The sequence below is a fragment of the Anastrepha obliqua genome, chromosome 4 (genome assembly GCF_027943255.1).
Source record: "Anastrepha obliqua isolate idAnaObli1 chromosome 4, idAnaObli1_1.0, whole genome shotgun sequence".
Taxonomy (NCBI): domain Eukaryota; kingdom Metazoa; phylum Arthropoda; class Insecta; order Diptera; family Tephritidae; genus Anastrepha; species Anastrepha obliqua.
The window spans coordinates 81,393,330-81,420,203 of record NC_072895.1 but is presented as its reverse complement, the minus strand read 5'-3'; the positions used below and the strand labels follow the sequence as shown (position 1 = coordinate 81,420,203).

The 26,874-nt window shown below is 38.3% G+C and overlaps 3 protein-coding genes across 6 annotated transcripts in view; 2 read left to right on the top strand and 1 right to left on the bottom strand.

The window, feature by feature from the left end:
- The window catches only part of LOC129243676 (transferrin), a 33,710-nt gene extending 32,079 nt beyond the window's left edge, over nt 1-1,631 (top strand). The window contains exon 4 of the mRNA XM_054880872.1: nt 67-1,631. Coding sequence (XP_054736847.1) covers nt 67-1,431 — 1,365 coding nt within the window. The 3' untranslated portion in view covers nt 1,432-1,631. The remainder of the gene's footprint in view (nt 1-66) is intronic.
- Nucleotides 1-11,526, bottom strand: part of LOC129243678 (major facilitator superfamily domain-containing protein 6) — an 84,014-nt gene extending 72,488 nt beyond the window's left edge. For 2 of the 4 annotated variants that reach the window (XM_054880874.1, XM_054880873.1), the window contains exon 1: nt 11,297-11,526. The gene's annotated coding sequence lies outside the window, so the exon portion shown is untranslated. Of the gene's footprint in view, nt 1-11,132; nt 11,152-11,296 lie in introns of those variants that run through there. The other 2 variants (XM_054880878.1, XM_054880880.1) reach the window with 2 other exon arrangements.
- LOC129243675 (uncharacterized) lies at nt 10,644-22,772 on the top strand. The gene is made up of 3 exons (XM_054880871.1): nt 10,644-10,925; nt 19,049-21,517; nt 21,589-22,772. The coding sequence occupies exons 1-3, from the start codon at nt 10,887-10,889 to the stop codon at nt 22,714-22,716; spliced, it is 3,636 nt and encodes a 1,211-aa protein (XP_054736846.1). The 5' UTR covers nt 10,644-10,886; the 3' UTR covers nt 22,717-22,772.
- The last annotated feature ends 4,102 nt before the right edge of the window (nt 22,773-26,874 follow it).

The window sequence follows — 26,874 nt, the reverse complement described above, 5'->3', positions numbered from 1 at the left end:
GTTATAAACGATTAATCAATAGTAATTGGTTTAAATGCATTTATTAAAATTATAAAATTTTTTCAGTTAACCGGTTTGCCAGCGCAGTCAGATCCTTCCGAATATAGTTACCTTTGCGCTGATGGACACCTACAGCCCATTACCACTGAACGTCCCTGCGTTTGGGTCGCCAAGCCTTGGCCGGTAATAGCTGCGCGACGCAGCCACGCTGCATACGTACAAAATCTAGTCGCCGGTTTGAACCATGACAATCCCAATAGTTGGCAGAATGCATTGCTTAGTTTGTTGGAGAATTATCATGTAGAAATCGTCACCCTGGATAATGTCATACCCATCGATGATTACCTCGATCAGGCACCCGCCTTTCAAAGCGCGTACAGTTTCCCTGAATGCAACCCGCCACGCTCCATCGTCTATTGCACCACCTCGATCATTCAGCACATCAAGTGTTCGTGGCTACAAGAAGTTTCGCAAGTTTACGGCGTCGAACCGAACATTCAGTGCATACGCGCCGAGAGCCTTGACTCATGCATGGACGATGTGAAATACAAGGCGGCCGATGTGCTGATGGTCGATCACGAAAACCGCATTAAGGCACAACGTGACTACAATCTCGTGCCGATACTTTACGAGTTCGCACAAGACATGCACGAACGCTATGCCATAATTGCGCTGGTGCATAAAGATTCTAAGTTTAAATCGTTTGCTGATCTCGAAGGCGCTAAAGCTTGCCTGCCCTCCTACGAGGGACCAGCGCATTTGTCAGTGCAAGATACAATTGTAAATGTCACAAATCGCATGGCATCGCTGCAATCGTTTTTCCATGAAGACTCATGCACTTGGCACCCGCAGGCCCCGCATTCATGCCCGGACAACTATCGTGACAATGAGGGCGCATTGCGTTGCTTAGCCGAAGGTGGTGACGTTGCCTTTCTTAGTTCGGATATTTATAAAAACTACACTGTGGGCAATTTGACATCGAAATGGGTGCGCGATACGGGGCACAAGTCTTTCCGCGTGTTGTGTCCCTACGGTTCTAATGAACGCCACTCAAAATTCGAATACTGCTACATGCATTGGACCACTCGTGGTCATCTGATGACATACAACACTTCGTTGGCACGACGCACTGAAATCTACAACTCTTTGCGAGACATCGATCAACTCTTTGGTAAGAGCTACCGCCCGGAAACACGGCCATTTACGATGTATGGCATTTTCGATACACGCAATAATATTATGTTCCGCGACAAGACGGATGGCCTGCGGGGCTTAACCGACTTGAAAACAGACACTTCGCAACGCATTATGGAAGACATATTTGAGAAATATGCGAAAAAATATTACGTAGATCCGAATTCGAGCCCGTCTATGAAGAGTTCCCTGGCTTTGGTTGTAATTGTGGCACTATTAGTTGTAAGGAGAATATGAATTTGAGTGCGAAAAATTAGAAAGGCATAGATGGAATTGTTCTATTCACAAAAAGTCATTAATTTTATATGCTCCATAAAGTGAGATGTGTTTTAAGTGTACTACTCAAAAAGTATGCAATTTTGTGATATTATTTATACTTTTCGTATGTATTTTAATAAAAAACAGTTATATAAGTATGTTTTAATATTTTCCTTATGCCTGATTATATCAATAAATTTTTAATCTTCCTTGAAAAAGATTTATCTCATTTTATATAAATAAAGAAGGTAAGGACATATTAACGATTGACAGATTCCCGAAGAAATTTTAAGAATATTTTACGTCACTGAATAAAAAAATATTTCCGTAGATTTGACAATGACAAGATGGCGAAAGGGCTAGAGTGATGGATGCAGCACTTCATATCGTCTACGTTGTGCATCTGTATTTACATACATATCGCACCCTAAATACAAAAGGGTCACAACTCAAAATGTACTTCTGCTCAAAACGGTCCGCGGATGACATATGGCAAAAATAAATTTTTTGTTTTTTGGTAGGACTGTTATAAGCTTACATGGCAAATTGCAGCGTAATATGTCACATAGTTTGTTTTCTGTGCTACTGTAAAGAAGTCAAGCTCGAGTGTGGAAAATTTTGAGTTGTGACCCTTTTGTATTTAGGGTGCGATATATCGAATGTGATCTGAGAACGTAGAAGAATGAGAATTTATAAAAAATTTCTAAGAAAACAAGTCTGAAACGATTTAGCGATGGATTTTTTAACTCTTACTTCACACAACATTGTAGTATAGCAGAAAGATGTGAACAAATAATGAACGATGTTGTCGACATTCATTCTTCGGCTCTCTGCTACTCTTATGTTAGACAAATGTAAATTGCAGCGAGAAATTGTAGTTGCGTTCTCAGGTATAATTGAAAGATTGCATTACGGCTATATCTGTATGTGTTCATGTGAAGACCATTTTTTGAAGCCTGAGAACTTTTTGAACAAACCTCGATTCTTTTTAAAAGGTTATATCCATAAATCGATAGAAAATTGATTTTTTGAAGCTACCTGAAAGTCGTTATCTATAATAGAGATATGTTTAATTCACGTCAAAAGTCGAAAAGCCTAGCCAAAAAATCAAGCCAGCGGGGCCACCCTCTATTAAATCGGAATGAAAATAAAAATAAAAATCGGAAAGCTCGGCGTAACCCCAGGCAGAGGTATGCGTTCCAATTATCTATACAAGGGTCGTTTGAAAAGTCCGTGCAAAAATAAAAATAAATTAATTGTTTGGGGCAAACCATTTTATTTTTCGACATAGTCTCCTTTTAGATTTATACGAGTACACCTTCTAACGTTGTTCTAGTTTGATGAGCTCTTCCGAATAATAGGATTTGTCCAAGTCTGAAAAATAGCCATTGCTTTCTACAATCACCTTCTCGTTTGAATAAAACTTTTATTCCGCCAACCATCTCTTCAAATTGGGGAAGAAATAGTAGTGCGAGGGATCCGAGAGAGCCAAGCCTGGAGAATAGGGGGCATGTGAAGCGATTTGGATAAATATTTTTATTAATTTCGCGACCACAACTACTGAGGCGTGAGCTGGTGCGTTGTCGTGATGGGAAAGGAAAATCACCAGACTTTCCCGATTCAAACGAATGCCAAACGCAAAGCAATAAACCGAACTGGCAGAAACTTGGAGTGTTCTTCGACGAAATGCTACTAAGTAAACATAACCTCAATACGCAACAGTAGTGTCATATCTTTGACTTTGTACGAACTTTTCAAACGACTCTCGTAAGCATACAAGGAGCTTTGCTGGAGGTCAAGAATTTGTATGCCCGATAAAGCTTTGATAGAGTTACAACTGATTGTAATAACAGTTACCTTCTGATTCCAGTAACTCTAATATTACATATTTCAACTTAACAGTGAAACTAACACTGAAAGACTTGACTTGATAATCATAGTCGCGAATTAAACCCAGGTCCAATAAATACTATTTAAAATATAAATATTTAGAACTAGGTGTATTTTTTTGATTACCATAGTCAATTTAGAGCTATATTTTAGTGCGGGCCAGCTTTAATAAAGGAAGTTTTAAAAAAGCTGGCGTAGCTGTTATCAGCAATTTAACTCCTCAATTCCTACTCTCACCTCCACGTGGTACATCCGGTAACCGGGGCAACCATACAGAAAATGTGGGTAACCAATCCGCATGGGAGGTAACAGGAGAGGGCTAATGAGAGAGAGAACTTCGTGGGTCTACTTCGGCATATATAATTTAAAGGTCACCCGAAATTTTGCAGCATCTGTCTCGGAGCGAGCGGCGGCAAATAGCGTCTGATCCTCTAAGAGCAGGAATTAAGAGAGATTTGGTACAAATTTATTATATTCTAATGTCATCTGGCAAATGTTTATAAATTTATGTATGTACATTCAAAAGGTACTTTTTTCTTCCAGTTAACTTTTAAAATTAACTCGATAGAACAACGCGTTAAAATTATTGACACTTATTATGAAAATGGTCGATCCTTAAGGACAACATATCGTAAAACTCGTGATTTTTTTGGTGGAACGATTACCGAACGAGCCAACATCTCAACGGTTGGTGAAACATTCTTTCAAGAAGCTGGTTTTGTCGAGGATAGCAAAAGGGCTGGCAGACCAAAAACTGGACGTTCTTTTGAGAATATTATTGCTGTAGCGCAAATTGTTGCTGAACAACCTTCAACATCGATACCTCGACGTGCTCAACAATCAGGCATTGATAAATCGACTGTTGGCGGATTTTACCACGTGGACATTTTATTGATGTCATATTTCACACATAATATTTAAGTTTCGTATTTTGAATAAAAATAGTGAAGCCTGAATTCATCTAAATTTTTAAATGTTTTATTTTAAAACAACATCTGGGTGCGTTTTTAGAAAAACACTTTATGGGGTTAGAGGTAGTCAAAATTGTCAAAAAATTGGATTTTGAATTTTCTTAAAGTATAATATCTTAAAAATATTGGGTGAAAATTTGAAGTGAATCCCACGAAGTTATAAGTTATATAGGGTTTTTCAGTAAGAGCGCTTCAACTTTTGAACTTTTTTGAATAAAACACAAACAGTTTGACTTTTTTAACTAATTTTTTTTTTTATTATCGAGTTTGAGCATATACATTTAAGTATGAAATTCGATTTCTTTTGCATGACCACCGCGTGCACGTTTTACGAAGTCGAATCGTTGAACCCAATTTTCGACCACTCTTTTTCATAAATCGGCCGAAATTCCAGCAATTTCGCGTTCAATATTGGCTCTGAGCTCACAAATCGTCGCCGGCTTGTTACTGTAGACCAATGACTTCACATAACCCCAAAACGGGACGGCTTGTTAAATGGACCGTAAAATGGCCGTAATGCTCTTAAAGTAGCAGCAACAGAACGATTATTTTCATAAAAAATTTGCACGATTTGCAATCGTTGCTCAAGTGTGTAGCGTTCCATGATGAAATGTATACTAATGAAGTTTACAAATGACAAGCGAAAAATAAAAAATATTTAAGTAGTTCGAGTTAATCAACAATTAACAAAGGGCGCTCCGGAGCGTTCGAGAGCAAGTAGCTAGCAGTAAAAATGGATGGTGTACGAAAGAAAGTGGCAGATAAGCGCGCTAACGATAACACTCGCGAAGGTAGAATGCTACGTAGACAACAGCAAATCGATATTTTGGAAACTGCTATGACGGCTGAAGAACTATTATGTATATGGCCCAGGAATAGATGACGCAGTGTAAGTAATTAAATAATTCGTATAACTCTACATAAATCGATAGCAAAACTTTAAATGCGTTTTTCTCAAAACTATATTTTTTGAAGTGATGATCACTGTAACTTAAAAACCGCTTGGTAGATTTCAATAAAATGTATACTGATTTTGAAAAACATAAAAAACTCGTGCCTGATCGAAGGACTTTTTTTTTAATTTCGATTTTTTTAACAATTAATTGTTGGTTTTTTTCGCGAAAATCTGAAAATTATTTCTTGAGGCCGCCATATTGTTAATTTTGAAAAAAAAAGCTTCAATCATGCACAAGATTATCTATTAATAAAACTAATGTCTCTTGTCCGATTGATTTTCGATGAATCTCCAAGGACTTGTGATGATCACCGCAAGGGACTTCTGGAGAAACAGGCTCCACACAAACAGCGCTAACTTTTACAATTATTAATTTTTATTTTTGAAATTTTGCTAAACTCCAGTCGAATCATTATGTATTAATGCTATGTTTTTATTAAATTGTAAAATAAAGCAATTGACTAGCAAAAAAAATGAGTGAAAATCATCATTTTTTCGGGCCTCTGACTACCCCTCACCCTTTATTTAAAATACACCTGTGTTTGCAAAAATAGCTGTGCGACATATTGCAAAGTTTTCACTATTTATTAATTTATTGTGTTTTTTATAAAAATGTATTTCCTACTGCGATAAAAACTATACACTGAAGAGCAAAAGTGGAACAATAAATTAAACAATTCTTTTCGAAGTAGTATATTGTTTTTATTAACTAACTTTTTTCAAATTTAATTTTATATTTCGGTTTTTTAATATATTTCTTGTCATAAATTCACATAAAAAGAGTAAAGTATACAGATGAAAATAAAAAAATCGCTTGAATATGGAATTAACTGGATTGTTCCAGTTTTGCACTGGATGAAAACTTCTAGATGCTCCATAAGTTTTAGTATTTTGTCCACAACCCTCTCGATTTTTTTAGGTCCTGGGGTCGACGAGGCATGCTTTCATACAAGTTCTGTATATAGTCTGGTGGAATCTCGAACCACGCCTCCTGTATCCGCTCCCAAAGCGCTTGCATGCCTTTGGGTGGGTTTGCGTAATTTGCCAACTGCCGCTTCAAAAAACTCCTTAAGTTTTCAATTGGATTCATGTCTGGACTTTGCGGCGGCCGCTCCAATGTCTGAAAAGCTTGGGATCTCAACCAATTTTGCATTACTTTTGACGAATGTTTTGGATCATTGTCCTGTTGAAAAATAACACGCTTCTCTTGCATACGTAACATATCGACAGCAACCGGCAAATTCGTTTGCAAAATTCTTCAGTTCATTTTACCGTCGATTTTCACAATGGGACCAACTCCAAAGGGAGTAATGCATCCCCAAACCATCAAACAACCACCTCCAAATTTAATCGTTTGATTAACTTGGTGTGCTTGAAGTGGTCCATTGGAATTTGTCCAATACCAGGACCTCCCGTCAGACTGGAAACAGGTAATTTTAGTCTCATCGGACCAAATTACCTTAAAAAAAAAGATGAGAAATTAGAAAGCTCCTATAAATTAAAATAATTTGTCCGTACTCTTTTTCAGTCATCAACTGTCCAATGCTCTTGACGTCTTAAAAAGGCTTTTCTAGCAGAAATGTTTTTAGCTGATAAAGCAGGCTTCTTTTGTGTCTCTTTTGCTTTGTATCCTGCTTGCCTTAAGGCCCGTCGTAAAGTCCACACGCTTACTTTTTGATGCAAAAGAGATAACCCTTCCTTCGGCGAAGACAATTTGTTTGCATTTAGAAGCATACCAATATGTCTAGCATCGCGCATGGTAATTTTTTTTGGTCTGCCTCCTTTGCTGACTCCGATCCTTTCGACATCATTTGCTTTTCCAAGCCGTAAAACCGAGGTATGGCTAAGTTGCATCTTTTTTGCAATATCACGGGCAGACTGGCCGTCACGTAAAAATTCTAGCACTTTTTTTTTTAATTTGCACAAAGAGAACGTATTTTGGAAAATTAACACGTTTTGCAAAAAAAAATCACCACACATTAACGAAAATGTCAAATGAGATTAAAAATTCATCCGTTACTATGGTCGAGCAAAACTGGAACAATGCAGTTATTTTTTTCCAACTGCTTTAGACCGCGCTGCCATATTAAATTTAACTATTTTTGATGGTCATACGATAACTTAAACTAAATAAAAGAGAAATTTTGAAAAAAATTATGCGAAAATTTTCGGATAGAATCAAAACATATCTGTATATCTCAAACTCAATTTTATTGTTCCACTTTTGCTCTTCAGTGTATAACTTAAAGTTTTACACTTTGTACAAAATTTAAAAAAAAAACTGAAAATTTAAACTTTTTAATAAAAATTTTTAGAAAAATTGCAGGTGTGCATTTAATAGCCCATTGAATTTTCGTGGCATAAAGTGTCAGTTTAAAGTGGCTCAAAATTAGCATAGATTTTTAACAATTTTTTTCCCCCTTGATAAAAAGTACTTTCATCCAACTCAAATGGATCAAAAGTATCTTAAAAATCTTTCATCATTTACTATATCAAAATCTCTTTCAATATCTTGAAAATGAAACATTTTATTAGTTTTCATAGTTAGGCGAGATTTTAGGAGCTTAAAACCAACTTTAGTACCAGCTTGTGGTAAGTTTCAATTTAAATCAGACGTTCAGCTAAAAACCAGATACTAATTCGACTATGATTAAAATAAACTATGCATTTTATTTCCTAAACCTCCGTTTAAGGGGTTATATACCTTGTGTTTTTCAAAAAAATCAAAATAAATTTTATTTCTTTATCGTAAAGTACAATCCCTTGAGAACATTTTCCAAAAATTTCATAGAGATCTGAGCAATAGATCGAAAGTTACAGCGTTTTAAATTGTGCGTCGTCACGTCCTGAGCGTACGGCCTCATGCGGCGCTTGAAACTTTAAACGCGATTATCTCAAAAACGTGTTTTTCCAAAAATGCTTTTGCGGTGGACGTGATTGCAAAAAAAGTATTCAACCGATTTTTATAATTTTTTTTTTTAAATTGTTCGTAATTGATGTCGCCTCTTAGTGAACGATCAACTTTTTATGTATAAATTTTTATTTTGCAGATATGAATTTTTTAATGCCAATTTTAGGACTGTAGAAGTGGAGTTTTTTAAAAACATGTTCCTATTTTCACAAAAATCAAAATATTTAATATATTGATCGTTCACTAAGAAGATATAACCCTATACTAATGAAATCTTTTCGATTTTTTGATTTCAGTTGACTTGGTGGACTTGAATCGCGTCCACCGCAAGCCTCTTCCAAAAAAAGGGTCTTGGGGGAAAACGCCATAACTCCGCCATTTTTAAATATTTTTACACAAACAAAGCCTTTTTTTTCTTTAAACATTGTAATATCCAATAATAAAAACTTTTATACAATAAAATTATTGCTACATATCTTTAAAAAAAACCCAACTTTCGCTAATTTCACCGGACCACAAGGTATATAACCCCTTAACAAATATAGAACCGGTGTACAGCTGTTGACAGCTAATTAGAAACGACACTTATTTCAAAATAAATTTTCTATTTTCCTTTTAAACACGTATTTTCATAACTTTTTGCCAATTTTATTTAAACATATGATAAACTTAAAAACTAGTGGAAAACAATTTAATCGTAATTCTTTATTAAATATATATTATATATATTTTTTTAAAGCATGTGAAATGCACGATTTGGATAGGGCAACTAATTAGAAACAGTAATGTATTATCAGATCTACATAAAGATTATGTTAGTATTTGGTTCCATAACCCTTTTGCTTCAACACTGCCTCACATCGATTGCGCATTGATGTAATGAGATTCTGACAGCGCGCCACAGGTATTGCTTGCCATGCCGTTTTTACTTCGGCAAAAAGGACATCCATATTTGGGATATTTTTGGCACTCACGGCGTTTTTAACGTCCCCCAGTAGTGCTCTATTGGGCTTAAGTCCGGACTGGATGATGGCCATTCCAAAACATTGATGGAATTTTCGTCGAAAAACTGTTTCGTCAACTTTGCCGTGTGCTTTGGATCATTATCCTGTTGAAACTTCAATATAACAGGCAAATTTTCCTCAGCCCACGGCAACATTACATTTTTTAGTATATCGACGCATTTCTCCTTATTTAAAATTCCATCAATCCTATGGATTGGGCCAACACCATTCCACCAGAAACATCCCCACACCATGATTGATCCTCCACAATGCTTCACTACCCGTGAAACGTAGCGAGGATTGAATTCTTGGTTGATTGGCCGTCGAACATACCTTTTACCATCTGGGCCTATACGATTTATCTTGGTTTCATCGCTCCAAACGATATATTTCCATTGATTTGGAATCCATGACCAATGGGATCTCGCAAAGACTACTCGCCGTCTCCTTTGTATCTTGGTTAGAAGGGGCTTCTTGCGTGCTGCTCTGCCATGCAGTCCAGATTCGACCAGACGCCGAGCAATTGTCCTCTTGGATATTTCGAAATTATATTGATCCTGAATTTCCCGTTGGATGTCAGTGGAAGCCTTTTTTGGGTCTCTTTTGGAGATGATTGCTATCTTGCGGTCAATTTCTGCTGAAGTTTTCCGGGGCCTTTTCTTACGTGGAACGTTGTCAACAGTCTTAAAAAGTTGGATATGCTTTAAGGCATTAAAAACCATTTTTTTTTTTTTGAGGATTTGACTTGCTTAGAAATTTCACTGTACGACTTTCCAGCTTTACGAAGGTCAAAAATGGAGCTCCGCAGGGCAGGTGTACGTACAGCTGCTGCTTTTTCCCATTCAACATCTTGAAGACGAATATTTTAGTTGCTTTTAAACAACCAATTTAAAATATACACATACCAAAAAGTCGATTATATTACTATTAAAATAACACAACTTGCCGAATATGCTTCCATTGAACAACTGTTTCTAATTACTTGTCTCAGTTTATTTACCTTGAACTAAGTAACCCATGCACTGCGTTGGATAATATTAACGGTACTTCAATTTCACAACTACAAAACTAGGCGCATTGGGTAGTAAATAGAGTAACAAAAGCAATGCAAATGATTTTAAGAGAAAAAATAACGGTAAATTTAAACAGTTTAATATTATGCTCATCAAGCGTTTATCAAAAGGGAGCGTTTCTAATTAGCTGACAACAGCTGTATATGCTCAGTTTGTACACTTTTGAGTGCGCTGCAGCACCATCTACGTATCGTTTAATACAACCGCCCAATCTATTACTTTATTTTCGTTGACTTGCCATTTGCTCGTTTTGTTTATTTGGCTACCAAAATCAGCTGTTTGATGGTTGTCATTGCCGCCGCAAGTTGATGGTTTTTTTTTTTGTTTGCATGTTACAATTTAATTTATTTATTACTTTTACTGTGCACGCGTCACTCCCCCCTCGCCCAACACCTTAACCGCAACGGTTGTTAAGCACCCAATTCAATTGCCATAACAAAAGCGTTTGGCACTTAAATCGCAATAGCGATCACATCTACGTAACCACAAGCGAATCATTTTTTAGTTCTTTAATTGATTAAACAAAGATACAGACGTGGACTAAATTCTGTTGTAAAATTGTTGGAAATTAATTAAATACTATTAAAGTGGTGTTAATAAGTGGAAGACAGACGAAACGCATAAAATCCAATGTCGAAACCGCAAACGAAAACGGCGCAACTGAGAAACGTGAGAGTATACAAATTTGATACCTATGTACATAATCACATATCTTTGCAAAAGTGTCGATAACGACACGGAACCAGTTTGCACATAGCATTCGAGTCGCGAATTTCCATAAATTTATATAAAATTATAAGTACTTTTGCGTTTGCCTTCCACTGCACTGTTTAAATGTCTATAATTTCTATGTTTTTTTTTTTCTTTCTATATTACCCGAAGCCAAAGCAATTGTTTTCTGCATGCGTGCATTTCACAATGAATATAAAATGTATGTACAAATGCACCTTATAGACCTTTTATTTAAAAACATTTTCTCGCAAAAACTTATTTTCAATTATTTGCGCTACTTTTATTTTATTTTAAAGGTATAAACTCACTTCATTCACCTTTCCTTTGTTTGTTTTGAATTTTTACACTGCGCTTTTAGGTCAATGGCTTGCATATGCACAGATATGCATATATATATGATTTCTTTTACTTTTGTATACAAACATACATATATGTATGCGTACATAAACACAACACTTCGAAAAAAAATCAGTTATCAATTCGGCGCGCGGATATAAACTGGCCTTCACATCCACCAGATACAGGCTTGTTGCTTCTTGCTTGTATCTGATCAATTCAACAGATCTTCAGTTTCTCTCTTTTTGCGATCGCCGATTAGTCTCTCTTGTTATCTTTGTATGACATTTGCACGCTACAATGAAATGCGTTAGTCATATTAGTTTGGCACATAGCGCTGACTTCGGAAATAAGTTTGCAATTCTTAGCAAAACTATTCAATTATAAATCGACTAATTTGGCTTCGAGGAAATATGATAATATGAGGCCGTTTGTTAAATGTCTTTAACAGAACATAATCAGTATATGGCGAAGAAAAGTGACTTCTTAAAGTCTGCATAACGAACATCTGATAAAGTTTGTCGGAAGATGCTACCGGTAAGCTGCTGACCAGAACAAAAACTGGTAGCTAACAGCAGTGAAAACAAGAAAAAAATATTTTGTTTGGAAGTTTACAAAGAATAATAATTTTAGTCAAGGCGAATTGAGTACTGAAGGTGGCGCCATTAAAAAACAGTTACTTTACTCTGACGTCAGCTCCCTTCGCAATACAAAACGAGCGAACAAAGCAAACAAAAGTAGGATAAATTACATAATTGTGAAAAAGTGAATGGCTTAGTAATATAGTGGTTTGTGAGATAAAACTAAACAAAGTAATGCAAAAGAAGGGCCGCGTGTTAAATTGTTATAGCAAAAACTAATATAAAGCCTCCAAATGAAGTTTTTATGGGGAAGACGCCGTGGCAAGAAAGTATGTGTGTGTGCGAATAATTTCTTATGTTTGGTTGTTCCATTGCTTTTGCCTATTTTTCTTCTTCCCAAACAAGTAATTCCCCTTTCTTTTGTTTGTTATTCGTGGACTCTTACGGCTTCGAAATCTGTTTCTCTATCATTCATGAATTTTAGTTAATGGAGTACGGCGAATTCATTCAAGGCGATGGCACTAGAATAGCTGATTTTGCGATTGTGCTCCTTGGCTGTTAAAGTAGCCTGCTTTATTATTGCTGCTTTATATATTTGTTTATATTCCTATGGAAATTTCGGAATTAAAAATTACTTTTACAAAAATCAAATATATGTACAATGGCTCACAGCTTATTCCTTTTGTTAATATATTTCAAAAAAAGTAGAACATTCTTTTGAAAGTTACTTAAAAAAGTATATTTATGTACATTCAAAGTTATACCTATATATACAATATATATATATAATTGGCGTGTACACCCTTTTTGGGTGTGTGGCCGAGCTCCTCCTCCTATTTGTGGTGTGCGTCTTGATGTTGTTCCACAAATGGAGGCACTTACAGTTTTAAGCCGACTCCGAACGGCAGATATTTTTAAGAGGAGCTTTTTCATGGCAGAAATACACTCGGAGGTTTGCCATTCCCTGCCGAGGAGCGACCGCTATTAGAAAAATGTTTTTCATAATTTTGGTGTTTCACCCAGATTCGAACTAACGTTCTCTGTGAATTCCGAATGGTAATCACGCACCAACCCATTCGGCTACGGCGGCCGCCTAGTTACATTTATTTAAATTTAGAACACCAATAAAATCCTACAAATTCTAAGTAACTTTAATTAAAGAATAATATTTACAAGAGAAGCAAAATACACTTCACATTCGCATTTCAATTATTAGAGCCATTTTCTGCTGAATCAATATGACCAATGGGTGCCGCGCAAATAATGAAGTGAAACAAAATTTCTGTTGGAATACCCATGTTGAAAGGATTTTTAAAGATCTGGCCAATATCAGACCTTTTAAGGGATCTCAGCGAATGTGACAGAATCAGCTGATAAGCTGACGAAAGAGGTACAAAAGAACTGAGATTATGTTGGTGATATTCGAAAAAAAATCACAGTTTTCACTTATGTATATTGTCTCGTTACCGTCTGAACAACGACTGATTGCACGAGTGTGAAACGAGCGGGCAGAAATCGGGCAATTTTGTTTTTCAGCATAGCTAATGGCCAAACTTGGTAAATCTATCATCTTGTTATGTTACTGGTAAATCTATCATCTTGTTACGTTATCAATAAAACGGTCCGCGGATGACATATGGCAAAAATAAATTTTTTGTTTTTTGGTAGGACTGTTATAAGCTTACATGGGAAATATCAGCGTGATATGTCACATAGTTTGTTTTCTGTGCTACTGTAAACAAGTCAAGCTCGAGTGTGTTCTTCGAATTTAACAATGGAAATTCAAGTTGAACAAAGAATTGTTTGAAATTTTGTTATTCCAACAAAATTTCGGCTTCAGACGCCTTAAAAGTGTTACAGACAACCTATGGGGACTCAGCTCTATCGCGTGCACGTGTTTTCCAGTGGTACAAATCGTTCGAAGAGGGCCGTACATCAACCCAAAAAACCACGCCAAAGTCGCTCAAAAATTAAGGTTATGCTGACTGTTTTTTTCGATTACGAAGGTGTGGTGCACTCGCAGTTCCTTCCGCAAGGCCGATCGGTTAACGCTGAATATTATTTAGACGTTTTAAAGCGTTTGCGCGAGAACATTCGTCTTAAAAGGAAGGAATTGTGGGACAACAAGTCATGGTTCTTGCATCACGATAATGCACCAGCTCACACATCACGTCTTGTTCGCGATTATTTGAACAAAAATAATGTTAATATCGTTCCGCAAGCACCGTATTCGCCTGATATGGCTCCATGTGACTTTTTCCTGTTTCCCAAGCTCAAGTTGCCGCTCCGTGGAAAACATTTTGACACAATTGAAGTCATAAAAGAGAATTCGAAGAGCACACTCGAGCTTGACTTGTTTACAGTAGCACAGAAAACAAACTATGTGACATGTCACGCTGAAATTTGCCACGTAAGCTTATAACAGCCCTACCAAAAAACAAAAAATTTATTTTTGCCATATGTCATCCGCGGACCGTTTTATTGATACCATCTCGTTCATATTTGAGCAAAAGGTATTGCGGAGTACTATGGGGTATACGTGGGCAATATCTGTCGGCATATTAGTGATACAAAACAAAACAAATAAATTTGAATTAGTAGGAATATTATAAAAATGGAATATAGGGCTTCGACAAAACATATATCTAATGTCTTATTCGATTAACAGCTGTTCTCTTTGCTACATCTCACGTTTGGTTAACTGCTTCTAAGTCACGAAGATTAGAACTCCTCCAGGTGTTTCTTGGTGTTTCACTAGGTCGTCTGTGTCCTTTGAAGTGTGTTCTTTCTGAAGTGTGCCCCATCTTTCTACTTATCCAAATGGGATGTAACCTTCCAAAAGGTGACCTAGCTTTACGCATACGATTTCCTGCGTCTTCTTCAGCTCCTCCGTTTTTTTTCTTTATTTTTTTGTCGCGACATACTAGGACTCAGCACTCAGACACAATTAAGTCCAGTCCATTCCACTCGGGTTCCTTTTTTAATTTTCCTTAGATCTACCCTACCTCCGAAGAAATCTGAGTAGATCTTGTGGTGCCAAAGAGCCAAGGTGGTGACTTCTTAACACATCAGTGCCGAATACCCCATACTTTATTCGAGCGAAGGCCGGCAGGCGCACAGAAAACGGTCCGCCGTCTCATCCTCCTCTCCACATGCTGGGCAAAGTGCACTGTCTGAGATGCCTATCTTTTCCATGTACCTTGCCCATAGAAAGGGGCCCGTCATCAGTCCAACAGTCCATCAGTGCCTATTGTCTCTTCCGTTTAATAATAGGAGGATCTGCGACAGTCGGTCGGACACAACAGGTAGCATCACTTTTGTTCAAAGAGTACCAAGTGCTCGAACTTTCGTGAACAAAAATAGATGAGCATGGGAAGAGACATGGCTAAATCGACTCCTGTCATTATTCTGAGCATTTTGGTATATGTATGTATACGCGGCGGCCGCCATAGCCGAATAGTTTAGTGCGTGACTACCATTCGGAAGTGCACAGGTTCGACTCCCCGTACATGAAACACCAAAATGATAGAAAAAGCTTTTTCTAATAACGGTCGCCCACCGACAGGCAATGACAAACCTCCGAATCTATTTCTGCCATGAAAAAGCTTCTCATAAAAAATCACCTGACGTTCGGATTCTGCTTAAAACTGTGTTCCCTCCACTTTGTGGAACAACATCAAGACGCACGCCACAAATAGGAGCAGGAGCTGGATGTAAGCGCCAATTATAAATCTGCGTATGATATATGTCTACTTATATATCTATCTCGATTCCTTTATGCTGTTACATGTAACCTGTGTGTGAACAGAATTATAATACCCTTGCGCACAACAACCCTCTAAGTTTGGCTTAAATAGGTGCCAGGGATAGGCCGCGTAAACATGTTACGCGGCGAAAGTGTCGAAACCGTTTGTGTTTTTTTTTTCAACTAGTACTGAAGACTAATTCAGTAACGTAACATTGATAAAATACCATATCTCAGTACTTCAGCTTAAATACTTCTAGAGATATACAGTATAAGAAATTTAGTTTGCATGGAAGGTGCCACGCCCTATTCTCCAATAACTTCCCCTTTCTCTGTTTGCACATTATTGACAACATAAAGCTCCAAACACAATTCGAGTCCCTTTCTACAAATACTTCCATAGTATTTGTTTGGGAGGTACCACACCCCCTATCGAAATTGCCGCTAATTCTCGTTCATGATTGCCATTGATTTCATGTATCTTCGGACCATGTTCTTAGTATGAAAATTTCAATCGTTGAGACATTGTTCGCATAAAAACAGTATAACGCCATCAAATCGCAGCTCCAACGAGACTACACCTGCAACACCAACGGCTGACTACACAATTTAAATAAACTAAATTGGTGCGCAAAAGATCGATTATTCATGGGAGCTGTGGCAAAGCCTATGTCTTCAATTTCCGGCTACAAAAAATCGTTTATCATTCCTCCATAGCGCACCGGAGACCAAATAGGCGTTTCCAGCAGGATTTTCAAAGAAAATTGGGCCAATGATCTCCGAAATCCAAAGCATGACACTCTCTGAGAATGCATCGGCTTCTCGAGGATCACGTAAGCGTTTCCCGATCCCCAGAGGAGACAGTTTTGACTTTTAACATAGCCGCCGACATGATAATTTTATGATGATTTTGAATTCCTTTCAATAAACGCACTGGACTACAGAACATTTACTTTGGTAATAAATTCGCAATATTTCCCAACGTTTATCAAACGTAAGGCGATTTATTTCGTTCCGCGGAGGTATGATTTGAATTTCGTTCAAAACTTCCAGTGGGAAAGACCTCTGACTCTCAAAATAACAGATTAAAAGGGTAGATACCTGTAAACGGCCATATTTTCCCTGATTTTCATTAAAATTATTTAAAATGAAGAAGTCAATATATTTTCTCCAAAATTGGCATATAGTTTATTTGTACATTAAAATATTATAAACACTTTTTTTATTTTAATCATTTAAAATGGCGGATGTACACTCAATTCTTCCAGGAAGGTCGCAGCGGGGCTTCTCAATTGGCGGGCATTGTAGCATCGGCGTTAGTGATCTGAATACAAAAAACCAAATATTTTTTTATTTATTAATGTCATATATTCTATATGAATTAAAAAAATGGAAAAAAAAATTCGCGGAGTAAAATTCTTAAAACAAAATGAATTTTAAGGCGAATTTTCCTACTATTTTTGGTACGAAAAAATTATTTTTTCGAAAAATTTTAAATTCACATAGAAAGTAATCATAAAAAAGATGTGCGCAAAATTCGAGTTATCGTGTACGCCAATTCGAAAAATATAGTTTTGAGAAAAACGCGTCTAAAGTTTGAATACATGAAAATTCCTCTCCCAGCCCTCGAACGCAAGGAATAGAGTCGTCGCGGTTGACGATCTATAATATAAGAAATACTTAAATTTACGTTCTAAAAATTGTTTGACATATTCTTAAAGGATTATATTGGGTTGGAGAAAAAGTTATGTCGTATTTTGTCAATTGAGCGCGACATTAAACATATCTTGCGTTGTACTTATTGCATCGGGTCACACTAAACGGCGATTTGAAGACTACAATCTGTACTACAAGTGTCTCCTTGACAGTGTTGTGATCGTACGTTTCAGTCTTAAGTTATAGCGCGTCAAAGATGGAGTCCACCAAGCAAGAAATTCGTCATATTTTACGTTTTTACTACCTTAGAGGTAAAAATGCAACGAAGGCGGCGGCAAAAATTTTTGAAGTTTATGGGCCTGATACTGTAGCGATTCGCACAGCACAGCGTTGGTTCGATCGATTTCGTTCTGGTGTAGTAGATGTCGGAGATGCATCCCGTACTGGTAAGCCAATCGTCGTAGAGACTGATAAAATCGTTGAAATTATCCAAAGAGACCGGCATGTGAACATTCGCTCGATTAGTCAGAAACTAGGTGTAGACAACAAAACCGTTTGGAACCCTTTGCAGAAGATTTGATTAAAAAAAAAAAAACTGGATGTTTGGGTGCCACACGTGTTGACGCAAAAAAAACTCTTGGACCGAATCAACGCTTGCGATTCTCTGCTAAAACGGAACGAACTTGACCCATTTTTGAAACGGATGGTGACTGGCGATGAAAAGTGGATCACGTGCGACAACGCCAAGCGAAAAAGATCGTGGTCGAGAAGCGGCGAGCCGGCCCAAACCATCGCCAAACCCGGATTGACCGCCAGGAAGGTTTTGCTGTGTGTTTGGTGGGATTGGAAGGGAATTATCCACTATGAGCTGCTCAACCATGGCCAGACCCTTAATTCGGTCCTCTACTGTGAGCAACTTGACCGTTTGAAGCAGGCGATTGCCCAAAAGCGGCCAGAATTGGTCAATAGGAAGTGTGCTGTGTTCCACCAGGACAACGCTCGTCCTCACACATCTTTGATGAACCGTCAGAAGCTACGGGAGCTCGGATGGGATGTCCTATCGTACCCACCATATAGTCCGGACCTGGCACCAAGTGACTATCATGTCTTCCGGTCCATGCAAAACGCCCTTGGAGATACCAAAATTGGCCTCAAAAGAGGCTTGCGAAAACTGGTTGTTTAATTTTTTTGCAAATAAGCAGGGGCGAGGGGGGGGGGGATAATGAAGTTGCCTTCTAAATGGCCACAAGTTTGCGAACAAAACAGGGCATACTTGACTTGAATCGGATAATTCTAAGTACATTAAATAAAGCGTAAAATTTCTATCACAAGTACGACATTTCTTTTTCCCCAACCCAATATTAACATTTTATGAAAAAAAAATTATTTATTACGCATAAAAGGTTTTAAATATTGGGTAGCATAAAAAGTTCGATAACAAATTGTCGAGAATATCTTGTAATATATGTATATCGCATTTGGTAATCTTAAATTCACTTATGTGTATATATTATATTTAACCAAACCACTTGAATTGTTATTAAAAATAAAAATAAATTAAATTTGTATTACCTAATAGGCATGTGCCTTATCAGATAACCCATTTTCACTCGTCCGTAGAATTTGTAAGCATTTACAATAATTATTTTTCAAGTACTTTCTCTAAGTATTTCATTACAACATCCACTACAGATTACGTATTCACGTTTGTTGTTGGTTTTCTTGTTTGTTTTGCTCTTCAGGGTCTTAAAACAACAACAGGTGCTACATCGAAGAAAAGTGCTGTAGGTAATCCAACAAAAACTACGAGTGGGTCTACTAAAACAAATACGCAAATTAGAACAACGCCTAGTGCCGCATCAACAGTTACGAATCGAACTTTAGAAGAAAAGCCTAAGCTTAAAATCAGCACTCAAGCACGAAAAGCTGAGCCTGAGGTCGCCACCAAAACCAGAACTCAGCGTGATGTCACAAAGCCAAAAAATACCCCACCAACTAAAACATTAACGACCTCCCGAGCCGTACCAAAAATAACTAGCAGGATAAATGTACCATCGACAAAGAAACGTATTGCAGCAACAACAGTTAAGAGTAGCGTTAATGAGCAGCCTATGCGCGCCAAACATAACCTCGACATTGCTGATACAGTTAAGAAAAGACAGTCCACTGCAATCAAACCCAATGCCGTACTCGATACTTTTCATAATGTAACGGTAGCCTCACCACCGCCACGTCGCAAAGAAATTACCACAGAGCCAATTAATGAGAGCATTGTGCCGATCGAGAATGATGAGCAACCAAAACGTGTGCGCACACATTCGTTGAAGGATGAAGAAATTATCGTATTGCGTACCGATTCGGCCAAGCAAAGAATTGAGCAAGAAATACTAGCGGACGGTGCTACTTCTTTCATTACAATTGGCCAAGAACCGGTTACGCCCGAAATAGTTGTAGATGAAGTGATAAGACAGAAATCTATCGTCAAAGATCCGGTAGCTTTTGAGGTAGCCTTCGGCGAACCATTGAAAAGCAAATCCAGAGCAAAGTCCCGAGAAGCGTCAGAAACTCGAATTGCTGAAAATCGTAATGACATGCAGTCGGGTGACGGGTTGAAAGACACTATTACGGATAGCTACTCAGATGACTTTGAATCTTACGAATCGGACTTTGAAACCGGGTCATCAACTCAAAATGGTTCGATTGGGAATACTGAGAGTGGTTCGTCTACACATAGCGAAGATGAAGACAACAGCAAAAGTATACTTTCTCTATCTTCTGAGGAGGAAAATACTAAAAGCAGGGAAGAAATACACATTAATAATAGTGATGACGAGGAAGAATCTGAATTGACGCAGTATCCCGTCACAGTCATTCAACGTGATAAGGAATTCGAGCGAAAGCTGGACTCAGGAAACTATGAAATGAATTCGCGAAAGCATCTAAAACTGTCTGAGATTACCACGCAAACGAATGAAAGGTATTTTGACAGCATGGACACCTCGTACAGCGTAGCTTCAACAGACCAACTAGACTCAGGCATCAGCGGCTATACTATTAATAATAGTAATACTCAAGCCGAAGTGGACAAATTCGGAGGAATTGTGTGCTCTTATGGAGGTTACGCTGATTTTAATACCCGCCCCATTCGAAGCAAACGAGGCACAGAACTAATGACCAAAATCCGATTCGACACTTTGACATTCTCGCTATTCGATCTTAAACCCATCAGTTACGACATTTATATGCAAACCTACGGTACGCTGAACACCACGCAGTGCTCAACACAGACTAATGACAATCGCATGTCGACCGAATGTCAGACGGATAATTATGATAGGCGCACCATGTGGACACAGCATCCCCCGAAATACGACTTGCAAACGATACAAAAACTTGGAGCTGGCCTGAATGGAACTATGGCAATACAAAATTGCTGCGGCGAGTCTCCGATGGAAGAAGGCAACGCGGTGCATGTTTTAAACGCTGATATCTATGATGACAGCTTACAGCAGCTCAGTGTTTTTCGGCAAAGTATTAAGAATCGCGTCGTTGGCGAACAGTTGAAAAGTCTGCATAAGCCAGTGGATTTCGAGCGATTAAACTCGTTTCTGCTCCGTAGTTCTAGCGTTATATCGAAAGTACTGAATTCCGTTCAACCAGATACTAGACAACAGGAACGTCTTACGAAACTCGGGCTGAACCAAAGTAGCCTGCAAGCAATCAGCAAAGGCTATATCCGCTTGGATACGAAATTTTTGAATGCTTTGCATGTGGTGCGCGTATTTGCTAACGCTAGACATGACGTCATCATAACGGTGCATGCGAGTCGACCAGATGCGGAAGTGTATCGCAGCGATTTTTCTAACCTCCTTATGGTGTGGTCCACCAGCGAATGCTCACAACCAATGCGACTGCTCTCTACCTGGAGCGAGGTTTGCCGCGCGGAGATCTGTTATGATTGTCCGGATATTGTGGTTTGCGGACTGCACGACGGCAGCATCGCAATGTGGGATCTGCGTGAAACATATTCCTTCTGCTCGAAATTGGATGGATATCTAACACACTTTGCTGCCACGCAATCAGTAGTACCCAGATGGTGCGCTAGCTCCAACCAGCCGCACCGCATAATAGACCTTGGTGCTGTTGTAGATATTAGGAGCTTTCGAACTCCTCCAAAAGCGGTGGCACTAGGAACGTATAGGTCCATACAGGTATGATGGAATGCATGTTGTGTGATAACTAGTCCATTTACCATTTCTCTCGTTTGCTTCTTTATTTTTAGTTCGCTGCGCTTAACGATACTGGTATTATGTCTATTTGGACACTCGTGGAAATGAGTGTGAAGCATTGTGAATTCGATACACCGAAAACATCCAATACCCAGCATCGTCGGAAATGCAGCTCATCTCCAGTGTCAAATTCTCGCTTCGAGTACAGTTCGCCTTGGGCGCGCGTCAAACTAATTCAGAGTGCTATCTGCGATCTACGTGACTATTTGGAAAGTGGGTTGCGACGTACACAAACCCAATTCCAAACGACAAAATCACTATTCGAAAAAGAAATTTACAGTGATGAGGTTTTACGCGAGCTGAATGAAACCAAAATGGCTCTGAATCAAAGCCAGCCACTGCAGGGGTTGCGCTTCACTAGCATTGATACCGGCAGCGAGCGCATTTATGTTTGTACTAATCGCAATTTTGTGCTGACCTGTTCGAAGAGTCTAAAATCGGAACGCTTTAGCAAAATAAACATCAATGAAGGTGGGTTTCTATTCCCGACCGCCTTGAAAGTGCTTACCAACGACAATTTTCTGGCAGTTGGTTTATCTAATGGATCAGTGATGATAGTCAATTGTAATCAGCAAGCATTGGCACATCAACGCAATGGGGATGCCAGGCTCTTAGAAACCACGATCTCGTGTGAGGACGTAAATCATGTAATCAAAACACCCCACACGCCTGACATCGATCCGGACACTGGCAAATCATGCGCCATACAAAACATTATATTAAATGAAAGGCGGCTGCTCGGAAATGGTGGGAACCCCTACACACCCGAATACGACACGCGACCATCTACAGCCGCCTGTATTGCGTTGATCAGCAATCAAAAGCGTCCGTTTGAGTTGCGCGTATACGACCGGCAGCTAATAATCAGCGGATCGGCACTGCGAAAGGATTTGGTGCAATCGCTGGAAATATCGAGTGATGGTTGGCGACTTTTTGCGCTCGTAAATGGCCAATTGCGGGCATACGACTTTTATTTGGATCGTGAAATTGTAGACGAGCGAATGAGTGAAAAAGAAAAGCGGATTGTAGATATAGCGGTAGCCAAAAGTTCCCAAAACGAAAATCATCTGATCACATTAGATCAAGAAAATGACGTAGAAGTGCACTTATTAAAGCAGTAAGCAAAAAAAGAAGCAATTGAAATAAATCACTTTCTTGCAAAATTGGCAAAACGTTACATTAAAATTTTTAAAGATTGTGACTGTTTACTAAGGCGGTCGATTTAAAAATCGCTCTTTGCTCTGTGAAAATCGTATTCTAGGGATCAAAATAAGAAACTTTGCCGAAGGAACCATACCTCTAAAACGAATTCTGATGTCTCCCAATTTGGGTCGAACGAAAAATCCCACTTTGACCCATTTAGAGTGCTCCAATCGAGTCCAAATGTATGACCGACCCTCACTAACTTTAGACGGCCGATCCACACATGCCAGTGGCACACCCCCTGGAACTCCCCTGGGGGATTCCCCATACAATAATTTCAAAATATCACCATTTTTGGCCTTTACATGAGAAAAGAAACTAAAAAGTTCGACCCAAATTGGGGGACATTAGAATTCGTTTTAGAGGTATGGTTCCTTCGGCAAAGTTTCTTATTTTGATCCCTAGAATATGATTTTCACAGAGCAATAGGCGATTTTTTTGCCTCCCCACAAAAAACACTAAAAGTTCGACCCAAATTGGGGGACATCAGAATTCATTCCCCATACAATAATTTCAAAATATCACCATTTTTGGCCTTTACATGAGAAAAGAAACTAAAAAGTTCGACCCAAATTGGGGGACATTAGAATTCGTTTTAGAGGTATGGTTCTTTCAGCAAAGTTTCTTATTTTGATCCTTAGAATATGATTTTCACAGAGCAATGGGCGATTTTTTTGCCACCCCACAAATCGATCCGGCCTACTGTTTACAGATATTACCCAAAATTTTACTCGCCTACGACGGCCCTTACTCAGCCGCCTTTTGGTCCTTCAAAAGACATATATTTAATGTCTGGCGGTGCTAATGGAATTGCCACCGAAGCGCGGTGTCTTTATGCTGAAGCATATCTCAATTACCAGATTATTTCCAAAAGTATGTTTGCAAGAATTCACCGAAGATTGCATGATATCTATTTAATCGGATGAACAAAATCGATATCTACTCCTAGAGCAGAAAATGGAATTCTTGCACGGATAGAGTTGCACGGTATAGCCCTTGTAGCAGTTCATCAAGACCCACCAGTGCGGTATAGTCATCGATCGTCATTGTCTAACGCATCTAACGATAGGCCCAGGAAACATGCTATTTCGACGAGTTGGGTCCAGAGGGAGAGGGGTGTTAGGTTAGTGGGTTTAAGAGGGTATGTAAATATATTGAGTATATCCGGGTCGATTCTGGATAAGTAGCAATTTAACCTCCTACAATATTCGGAATGTAAATGAAGCAAAATTACGCGGGTCTCAGGCGGCCGCCGAAACTCTTCCTCTACAATGGGTGGTGGTTGGACTCGAAAGACGGCATTTGGCGGTCGGGAGTTTATTAAGGTGATAAGAGACTTCCGATGAATGTCGTTCTTTTTGTTTGCTGCTACTTTACCCGTAGCATTTACAATGAATTCAGGCCTAAGTCAGTTTGATTATCAAGCGCATTTGGATTGTTGCTGCTGATATCTAAGCGGCGGTGCTGAAGACCCTCATCTTCTAGCCTACTCATGAGGTTGGGTTCACACGAAATGGACTTAACACGTCTATTTATGCCGACGAAAATTCCCATGCTCTAATAGAATCACACACGTTTTTCTGCTATCACGCTCCTGTTATCTTACGAAACCGGTTACGAGTACATGTGAAAGCTGTAAAGTATAGATTTCCCAGCTACAATTTCACAACAAAAAGATCCAGTCAATTTACTGAAGCCAGGCTTTGGTGTCTAACGTATACACGGAATACTATACAATACCCACAAGGTGTGTTCAAAAAAGAAGGAGAATTTTTAAATTTCCCGGGCTACGTACACTCGACTTTCGATTATTATGTCCACGGTTTCAGCAGTATAGCCTGTTTAGCTTGTTTGTGAGAAGCAAAAATAAGGTAAGTGTTTTGCGTGTTCGCCGATTTTCTGCTTTCGAAAAACTGGATTTGCATAAAATTTTGTGTAAAAAAGGGAATGAAGTGCTCAAAAACACTTGCAATGTAGACAGTGGGATACGTTGGAAGTACTCTGAGTTAAAAAAATGTTTACAAATGGTAAAAGTTGTTCACAGAACGTCGAGAAGATGTGAATGACGACGCTCGCTCTGGACGCTCCAGCACATCAACAACCGATGAAAATGTTGAGAAAGTGAAGAAAATTGTTACTCAGAGCTGCTGAGGCTGTCGGCATATCGGTTGGCTCATGTCATGCGATCTTTTCGGAAATTTGGACATGAAACGTGCGGGAGTGAAGTTCGTTCCAAAATTGCTGAACTTTGACCAAAAACAACCTCGCATGAGCATCGCTTAGGAATTCTTGAATGACGTCAACGATGATCCAGATTTGCTTCATGAGTATATGGTTATGACATTGAAACCAAAGCCCATAGTCCCAATGGAAGAGTCCAGGAAAGCCAAGACCAAAAAAAGCACGCTAAATTCAATCAAAGGCTTTGCTTACTGTTTTCTTACCACAGGGTTGTACGGTAAAAAAGGAGTATTAAGGGGTTACATACGTCCTGCAGCGCCAACAATGATCTGAAAGAAAAGCTGTTTTTAGAAGGTATGACAATAGAAATTAAAAAAAATAAAAAAAAAATTATACATTGTTTATTAGTACTTAAACTTTATAAAAAAAATTTATTTTAATTTTTTTCACAAAAATTGGTATACATATAAAAAATCACGTGACCCAAAGTACAATGAAAAATAGTTGCTCCACGGTCTGCATCATTTCTCCTTGAAATGTTGATGGATCTATAAAAAGTAAAATAATTCTTCTACACTAAAATTGGAGTTATAGTTGTCGAACCGGATTTTTGAATTTCGAAAAATGTTGCTATTTACTGCATTTAAAAAAAAAGTAAGCGTTTTACGTCTTAAATGTCACACTTCAATTATGTTTATAAAATTTTTTAATAAAAATATCAAAAATTCGGCTCGACATAAAAGGTTTTCCAATAACAGGTGTTATTTTGAATAGCCCGCTATTTCGGTAGATGTCACTTTTGAAGCTGTAATTTTTTGATATTTGACAAGTACAGGGTGGGCCATATAGCGTTTGCTTTTTGAGAATTGTAACACAAATGACATGTCAAATGAGTTCATAATTTACTTAAAGGTTTAACATTTACAAAATGGGACGTTATACGTTTGAACAAGATTGGAAAATATTGAAAACCTATTTCCAAAGTGGTGAGTCTTCTTCTTCTTTTCTGATTTTCACATCGTGGCTACGTCAATAAGCAAAATTGTCGGATTTGGGGCTCAGAGCGTTACCGTGACATACTCAACGAGTTTTTGTTTCCAAAAATTGAAGAGGATGACATGGACGACATTTGGTTTCAACAGGATGGTGCAACTTGTCACACTGTCAAAGTTACACTCGAACTTTTGGCTACCATTTTTGAATTCCGATATCAATTGGCCGCCTCGGAGCTGTGAATTAAGCCCGTTGGACTATTTTTTGTGGGGAGCCGTTAAGGACAAATGCTATGCGAACCATCCAGAGACGATTGATGCTTTAAAACACGAAATCAAAGTTGCCATTCATGAAATTGGAGCCCAAACAATCGAAAATATGCTTAAAAATTGGGTTGATCGAATGGCCTACTGTAAAGCCAGTCATGGCAGTCATTTGAACGATATTTTTTTTCATTCATAAATGACAATGTTCAATCTTCAAAATAAAAAAAAAAGTTTGAAAAAATATTGATTAGTTTTTTTATAGCCGATTCAAAAAGCAAATTTTGCATGGCCCACCCTATATAAACTCGTATCGTCAGTGGCTTGTCCGCACACAATGCAACTATCTATCGTAAAAGTACGAGTTGTCAATATGTCGAGCGATGAGGGGGAATTTTTTTGTAAATTTTGTCTATTTGTATTCTCTGCAAATGTTGTGAATTTATTTAGATATATATTCTTTCTCTCTCTCTCGGGTCTCTCCCACTTTCTTTGTCTGCCTTGAAAGTTTCTCTTCTGTTATGTGTACTACGCTAAACGCACTTTTTGTTTTAACACACCTCGTACTCGTATATCAATTTATGCAAAATTAAGAAAAGTGCTTCCCCAAATTTCAGAGTCACCCTTTTCTTAGTCAGA

Coding starts and splice junctions, on each gene's coding strand:
- LOC129243675 (XM_054880871.1), top strand. CDS start 10,887: ATGTCGAAACCGCAAACGAAAACGGCGCAACTGAGAAAC. Junction 10,926..19,048: donor AAACGGCGCAACTGAGAAAC/GTGAGAGTATAC, acceptor TTTGCTCTTCAG/GGTCTTAAAACAACAACAGG. Junction 21,518..21,588: donor GAACGTATAGGTCCATACAG/GTATGATGGAAT, acceptor CTTTATTTTTAG/TTCGCTGCGCTTAACGATAC.